Consider the following 8732-nt stretch of genomic DNA (forward strand, 5'->3'; position numbering starts at 1 on the left):
TGTGTGTGTGTGCGCGCGCACATGAGGGCAGGCACCCATGTGAGTGTGTCAGTGTTTCCTTGGTCTGAAACCACAGGACTCTGCACAGCAGCAAGAGGAGGGTGAGATTAGATGGGTTGTCATTTGATGGGTCAAAGGTCACAGAAGAATGGGCATACGAGTGGCCCTGTGTGAGGGTTAATGGTTGCTCTTGTGTGTGAATGCTGTCTGTCACAGGGTGTGTATTCAGGCACGTACTGTGGAGACAAAGATGTATTTGGGGCTCGTTATTTTTGTTTTTTGGCTTTTGATGCCTAAGAAAACAACTGGTAACGATAAAAAACCCCAAACAATCTGTAATATCCTGGTGAAAAAATCATTAAAATGTAATTTGGCCCACAAAACACTTGTAATCATAATCAGCAGCTAACTCTCCCTGTTTTTCTCAGAGCTGTCAACATCACAAAAATACCTTGTTTACTGTAAACTAACTGTAATCAGTGTCGTCATATCAGAGCGGTAAACAAAATCCAGAAATGGGCTTAAACCAATCTGCTTCTTTTTTTTTTTTATTCCATATAATTTAGAATTTTTTGTTAGATGTATTTCATACTTCTTGATTTTGCATCCATGGTTTGTAACTGTCAGTGCCTGTGTGGATGTAACGCAGCTTAGATTCCTTATCTCCCTCGACCTGCACACACTCACTTTGTGTGTGTTTATGTGTGTGTGGTGTGTGTGCACATGTGAAGTAAATCTGGAGTGCACGGCCCGCTGTTCATCAGCACTGACAGCTGCTTTTGTCTCAGGACCACAATTGTTTTTAGGCCTCGGGAGCGAAGCACAAAAGACAACATTTAAAGAGGAGCCGGTGATGGATGGATGCTCTTTTCTCTCACTCTGTGTTTACCACTGACACCACCTGTGATATCTTTATGTCAGCATGTTTCGCTTCTTTTCTTCTCCTGCTCTCGCTTCCACTTTTACATGTAATTTCACCCTGCCTTTCTCTCTCACACTTTTATCTCTTCCCTCCCTCGCCCCTCTTGGCTGGGCGTTTGGGTGGTGATAAGTTTGGAGGAGAGGGAGAGGGAGGACAAACAAGGTCTTTGTGTGTCCACATAGTGGAACAAGAGACAGGCTGGGGTGGCGGCGGTGTAGCCGGGCGCTGATAGGGTCCGGTGGGGGCCTGGAGGAGGCGAGTCTGCCAAAAAAAAAAGATTACACTTCCCCTCTTTTTCTACAGATGCCAGGGGATCGTAAACACACTCCAAAGTAGACACTCCCAAGAATACAGGCGTCGGATTCTGGTTAACATGTATGCACAGTTAGTGTAACATCGCTGTTACAGTAAGTAGCGTGCAGGTGGACATAGACAGCCAGCATTTAAGAGACCAGACGTAGAGTAAAAGGGAGCATTGGCATTGAGAGCTGTGAATGCCCTTGGAAATATTATTCAACAAAATGTGTGACATCCTGATAATCACTGATCATTAATGGTTATCATCTGTGGGTGTGTGTGAAGCTAAGTGCAGCCAAACTCTGTGTGTGTGTGTGTGTGTGTGCGCTCACAGTACTGAGCTGTGTTGGGCCACAGCGAGAATGTTTTTTGTTCCTGATGCCTCCCTGGAAAATGCTGCAGAGAATCACCAACCGTGCCACTTAACGCCTGGATGCCGCTCTTCAGACCTCCGCGTTTGGGTTGCCAGGTAGGGCGGCCTGTGGCGCGTTGCCTTTTTGGGGGGCGAGATTTGATGACATCCAGCTTTTTTTCCTTTCTCACTTGCTGCACTTGCCACAAAGAAAGCCCCACTGGGTTATCGGCGCGCCCCCCCCCCTCCCCTCCTCTCACTCTCGGACTATCCCATCACTGAGGCCCCCAGTTTGGGAGTTGCTAGGTAACCAGAACCAGCTGTTGGTCCTAAGCCCGTTGAGCCCGTTTTGGCTCTGCGTCAACTGCAGAGTAGTTTTCTCTGAAAGCTCGCTGTGAACTCAGCGACCGCCACTGTGGTCCTGACATCATCGTGCCATGGAAAATCTTCCTCACTTCCTTTTGTTTTCACAGTTTTATTGTTCTACGGATGCTGCAACCCCGGTGTGGGAGCGTCCATGGCATGTATCACACCAGTTTGAGTCATTTAGGAGCATTTCATCACCTTTCTTCGACTAGCAGGAAGAAGGTGGGAAATGGAGCGAGAAAGGGCAAAAAGGAGAGTGAAAAGAATACGCTGGTGGGTGGCGAGGGCTTGCTAGAAGAACTCACCTGTAATTTATAGGATATAAAAGAGTCTCTAAAGTGTGTCGCTCCTCTGTGAGGCGAGGATACTAAACTGTCTCAGAGGGCTATTAACAGAGATTTGAGATGGCAGAGTACACAGTGTAATTATTCAGGAAATCACAATAGCACAGGTAAGTTAATGCGACTGTGCAGTCCCAGAGTGGACCGTTTACCTTTTCAAAGTGCGTAACAACCTCACAAACAAGCCACAAGTAAATCTGAGGGGAGCGCATTGACTTCCAAGCGAAATAGTCTTTGTAAACCAACCGAGGCATGTTGGAGATCCGTGAAACCACAAAACCGAGAGCGCACAATCCGTCAGAAAGCAGAGGAATAAAGATAACTGATGTAGTGCAATGTTATTAAATAGCAATTCTAAAGATTGGTTTCCAAACCCAAGGGGAGCAACACAGGTTTTAGCTAAGATTTATTTTCTTTCATTGATTGTTTGCGCTGTATTTGGGAAATGATCCTTCTCTCCCTAAAACTCTGACTCATAGTGTCTGGCATCTTTCTGCTGCTGCCGAGCCGCTTTTCCAAGATCGCCCCTTCCAAACGAGAGAATTAGACACCAGATCGTAGTCACTAAGGAGAGACACATTTCTTTTGAGTTTCACTTAACGTTTGAAAAGATGACTTCTATTTCTGTTGTCAGAATCCAAAAAGGCTTTTTAGTTTGGAACATCTGTCATCCATTTGTGGTTGAAAGTACGCTCTTGCCAGCTATGCCAAAAGTTTTCATACTTCCTGTCCAATCATCCAGCTTGTGATTAGCGCTGGCTAAAGGATGATATCAACCTTAGTCCATTCAAGCTTCCCTCGAGGGATGTAACAATACATGACCTCCAATGGATAAGACTATCTGCTGTCACACTCAACACAGTTTAGATTTATTTAGTCAAGCTGTTGGCTTTGTTTCTTTATTACTTGCTGGCTTACAGACAATGCTGGCTGATGTACTATGATAAATACTCTGGGTATGTACAATAACAGGAAATTGATACAAGCAATTTGCATTTTTATCCGAAAGGCTACCAGCCAAAATATCCTACCGCCTAATGTAAACCATCTTTAGACATGTTGTTCCTGCTGCTCACAGAAGTTTATGTAACAGCAAATAGGCACTTGAAAAATGGCTCTGTGGTGCATTTCTGTCCCGCTTAGAAATGAGTCTGGTGTTCTGTCTGGTGTTGGGTGGGACCCTGTGGTTTGACATGGAGAGGGCTGGCTCTGCTTTTGGTTTTCTAGAGTCCAGGTCTTTCTTGTTGGACGGGGCGGCTGGAAAGCTGCTGCCAGAACTCCCCGGGCTGGTGCCGGCCCAACCGGGAAGGGAAACAGAGGGGCAGGGAGAGGGAGGTGGATATAAACAGAGAGAACGTGGCAAGAGAGGAGTTAAGTAAAGAAAAATAACCAGATGTGATCAGTTTTTTATTTTTTTATCCTTTAGTAGCTGGTCCTCTGGCCTACAAATGCTGCCTTGTGCCCTCTGCCTTTCTGTGTGTGTGTGTGTGTGTGTGTGTGTGTGTGTGTGTTCAGGTTCCTTTGCTAGGTTAATAATCCATAACTTGCAATCTGAAGAAGAAGACCAAAGACTGTTGTGGTTTCTTTTGTCATAATTGTACAATAACACATTCAGGATGATAACCCAATATAATAACATAACCCAAATCGTCATCCCATAATCATCAGAACTAAACATACTCACACACATATACATATACATATACATATACATACAGGAGAGTAAATGGTGAAAAGTCTCCGCTGGGTCAACACCAAATACTGACACAGTACCACATGGTAGCTCTGCAGGTCCAAGTTATTACAGTGTAGGGAATTTCCTTAAAGGCAGCCTCACTTTATCTGAGTAATACTGCTCATCTAGCTAGAAGAGTGGCAAATGATGGAAAATGATGTTCAGTTGTGGTCAAATGTGCATCTTGGAGGTGTTTCAAATACATTCCGAATATTTTTCTGAGCCGGGGCACAGCCAGCTGCTACATGTGGATTTAGCAAGAAGAAGAGAAGAAGAAATGTTTGCTTTTGTGGTCTATGTGAAATTAAATCAAAGAGTGACGGGCACACAGAGAACACGAGTGCATCTATACACCGTCTGCTCAGCCCTATTTCTACATAACCCGCCCCTCCTGGCACTGTTGGTGCACTTAAAGCCTGTCACTTGATGATTAGTTTAAGAACTTCAGAATGCCGGTGAAATGTAGCATAGTTTACTTCTGACAACGAGAGGAGAGAGATTAAAGCCCCGAAAACTCATTAACTTTGATGTGTCAGACAATCCCTGGAGGGATGGTGACAAGAGGCCATTACAGAGCCTCAGTCAACAACACCTGTCCAACAGAGTGTGTGTTTCTTAGCGAGCACACATTCACCTTCACTCCATTCAAATGAACAAAACACACGATTGCACATAATAAACACACCGCCGCTTTTTCTTCTTCATTGGCTGAGCGACTGAAGGGGAAGATTAAGTTCTTTCCATCCAAAACCAACAAGATCCTTCAAATCACCAGCCAGGTATCTGAATCATTAAGACCCTCATTAACAGCCTTGTTAGGTGTTAATTATCCACAGATGCATCATGTGTTAAATGCGGTGCCACGTTCTGCCTTATTAGGCTGGAGAATGGCTATTAGCCACCAGGAAATAATTAATCAGCAGCGCTTGACCTACTTCCTACAAGTGACGCTGCTTTTTCCACCAGCTTCTTCTCGTCCACGTGTGTACAAATAAGCAACTGCGCGTTTGTCTCTCCTTTCATCTCAGAGCGTGTTCTCCAGGCCCTGTCTGTTGGAGTGGCAGTGCATTTCCTCGTGTGTGATTGTTGGATGATAGAAGTATTTCCTTCCTCAGCTGAGTCTGAGCTGTGATAATGAACTCTGTAGGAGTGTGATGAGGAGGCGCAGGGAGAGCTGTGGAGCCACAGGTGTGTTTGGCAAGCAGTCCCCACCCTCCTCTCGCTAACACACACACACACACACACACACAATGACTCCCTCCTGTGAGAATAATGCATGCTTTCAGCGTATACTCTGAAAGATCAAGGTCACTTCTTCCACATTATTTCTCTTAACCTTTTTCTTTCATGTACCTTTTATTCTTTTCTCATCGTTCTTTTCTTCCAATATGCCATTTAGGCTTTCATGAAGCACTGCTTTTATTAGGAACGCTGAACAATAATAATATTGTTAATGGCTGTAATGTAATGAAATATAATAAAAAGAATAATCTCTTTATCTCTAGAGCATTTTATAAAACACAGTTATAAAGTGGCTCAGAAAAGCACTTGTAAAACCCTCACCTCATAAAATCAACACTGAAGACAAAGTAAGCGAAACATAGAATATAAAAGCAGAGAGGTCAGTAATAACTAACAGAACACAGTTAAATCAAAGTAAGTTTTGAATGGTGATTTAAGAGCTAATAATTATTCCACTGGTCGAAAATGCTCACAGTGTGCTCCAAATGTGAAGAGCAGTGATCATTTGTTGTCAAATGTAGATCAGACAGGAGTGATCTGACGGTGTGTGCAGGTTAAAGGGACACTCCAGCGATTTGGTATTTTTAAATTGGGGAACTCGCACAAAAATTTAAACCGTACCTGGCCAAGATATCCTGATTGTTAGTGTCTAGTCTAACTCTACTTGTACACTTCATTTCCCAAACTGCAACTCGGTAGCTTCTTTCATTAGAACTACCCTGCCTCCTAAATACTCTTTTCTTTTAAACTCCACGCTATAGTTTGTAACGCAGGTTGGTCTGTTAAAAATGTCAGGTCTCAAAGCCAAGCAGAGATAACCCTAACATAGCTTAGATGTTGTTAGCATAGATAACAACATTGTTTTCCCTCTCACATCACTGCCCCCCTGTTTTCCTAGTTCTTCATCTTTAGAGCCATTTTTATCTACAGAGGGAGCAGGTCCTCTTCCGCGGAGGGCGCCACATTAAACCGCCATGTTCCTACAGTAGCCCAGAACGGACAGAGCAAACACTGACTCTGGTTAGGGCCTTTCATGTTTTCCACAGCCACTGTAGTTTCTCCATAGCGCTTGGAAGGCTGAGCTGTATTCAAATGGTTGCAATCTGCAACTTCACCCCTGAATCCTCCACACTGGTCCTTTAATACCCAGTGGCTGTATATTGGCAAGAATCTGGCAATATAGGGGGTTAAGATTCAATATATATGTAACACCATAGCCCTCAGTTTACGTTTACAACACTGCTATCTAGCGGTTGGAGGTTTGAACACAAAAATCAATTTAGTGTTTTGAGAATCAATCACAAAACAAAATATTGTGATAGGATGTTATTAGATATTTTATTACACCCATATTAATACCTCGAGTGATGACCTCTTCTCCTACATGTCACCTCTGCTTGTAGAGATCTTTTAATACACACCTCAGTGAGACATCTCTGAGATGTCTGAATGTGGTTCACGTTGCTCTGTGGTTTGACTCCACCTGTTACTAGGAGAATTAACACCAAAAAATACAGTATGTATGTCAGTTTGTCAAAGCTGTGATATTAATGACACACTGCTGAGCTCTTTTTTTAATTAATCCTGTTTTAATTTCTAGTGCAGGTAGTCTTTTATTCATTATTAGTATTCATATAAGCAACACTCACAGTTACAGTTTGGAAAAATGTCATCATTGGCTTTTATTTATAAAGAGTTTAGCGCTCTAACTTTCACTAATCGGCTTCATCTGGACTGCGTGGGTGTGTTCTGATTGAATTTTTATTGACAGTGGCCTGGCAACATAAGCCAACAAACGCAACAACCAGCATCAAATTTAGATTCACATTTTGCTTAAATTTGATCGGTGCATGGAAATATGTGCCTTAAAATTTTTTTTTTTACAACTGAACCCCGCCTAGGAGCGCAGAAATACAAAAACCTCTTGTAAAATGTCCAAAACTGTTTTCACAGAAACATTTGCCTTTAGAGTAACAAGCTAATTGAAAAAAATAGTTTTTGTATGGGCCTTTAAATTGGTATACTTGTACCAGAAAATATACCATCTTCTTAAAACTTTGATCAGTGCAACCTTTTTGATCAACTGTGCAGAGCAGAAAAACGAACCCCGTGGTGCAGAATTGAAGCCCTGATAAGTCAAACACTGCTACATTTGCACGCACTTCTTTTATTTTTATTTCCATTATACGCATCTGATCTGTTTAAAGTGCATATGTTAGCATGTTGTAGTTGTGTAGGTCACAAACACTGTCCTTCCCAAAACTGTAGGAGTAAGAGAGACAGACATAGAGCGAGCAGGCTTGGATGTCCTCTCCAGCAGCGCAGATGTCACTAAATAAAATATTTCATAATCCTGCCCAAATCCTCTAATCACCATGACAACAGGCAGCAGGGAGCCAGAGAGTGGTGGTGTGTGGACCCCCCCCCCCCTTCTCCTTTTTCTTCTCCCTCTTTTTTCCCTCTTTTTTTTTTTAGCAGAATTCGTGTCCACACTGTCAGATTTTTCTTCCCTCAATATTACACTATTTTACATCACACTGATTTTAGGAAAAGTGAGTTATTTGGTACATTCTGGCAGAGTCGACTGATTCAGTCGGTCTTTGAAGGAGTCTAGTGAGACGCTCGCTCAGTTCATCAATGCTGGTACATTTCTAGCTTCCAGCAGTTTGTGCCACTCTTCTCCCTGAAGGGCAACTGTATCACAACTCGACAAGGCGAGGATAAAGATAGAAAGCCAGAAAAAACTGGAGATGACCACAAGTTTGAATTTGATTATCGAATACCTGCTAAGTTAAAATCAAGAACGAGGCTGGTTCTGTTAAGGATGTAAACTGGGCAAACACACACTGGGGGCACACACTGATGGCCTGCTGGCTTCGGTACGGTGATAGGATAATGGAGGTGATGACCTCATGGGGTTAAAGGACCTGTTGCCTGGTAACAGTGTGCATAACGGCAAGAGAGGGGGTAGTTGTATCATCAGCGTTGTGTATCTGTGTGTGTGATATCGACGAGTGTTGCCAGGTAAGAGAGATGATAATAGTGGTTTAAAGTAGAGAACTCTGTGTGTGTGTGTGTGTGTGTGTGTGTGTGCGCCACTGATTTAGCCTATCACACAAGCAAAAACACACAGTCCCAGCCTGTGTAAACACTTCCTGCTGCTGGGTGCATTTCCTACATTTTACTGCTTTCTTCTGCAGCTCACTTGACTGTGTGTGCCAGACATAAATAATTAACTCCCTCTTTTCTCTCTCTCCCTTCTCTCTGCAGGTATTCGGCCCCAGATTATGAATGGGCCTATGCACCCACGCCCCCTGGTGGCGTTGCTGGACGGGCGCGACTGCACCGTGGAGATGCCCATCCTCAAAGATCTGGCCACCGTGGCTTTCTGCGATGCCCAGTCCACACAGGAAATACATGAAAAGGTACAGAAATAACTTCACATACGTCTGCTTTTTTATGTGTAATTTAATTCTT

General features: G+C 43.4%; 1 protein-coding gene across 1 annotated transcript in view; it reads left to right on the top strand.

Annotated features, from left to right (window-relative positions):
* Nucleotides 1-8732, top strand: part of ctbp2a (C-terminal binding protein 2a) — a gene marked incomplete in the record, with an annotated part of 34114 nt that overhangs the window by 14217 nt on the left and 11165 nt on the right. Inside the window, 1 exon segment of the mRNA XM_035663137.1 lies at nt 8526-8680. Coding sequence (XP_035519030.1) covers nt 8526-8680 — 155 coding nt within the window.

The sequence above is a fragment of the Morone saxatilis genome, unplaced genomic scaffold, assembly GCF_004916995.1.
Source record: "Morone saxatilis isolate NCDOM2014 unplaced genomic scaffold, NCSU_SB_2.0 Contig19, whole genome shotgun sequence".
NCBI lineage: Eukaryota > Metazoa > Chordata > Actinopteri > Moronidae > Morone > Morone saxatilis.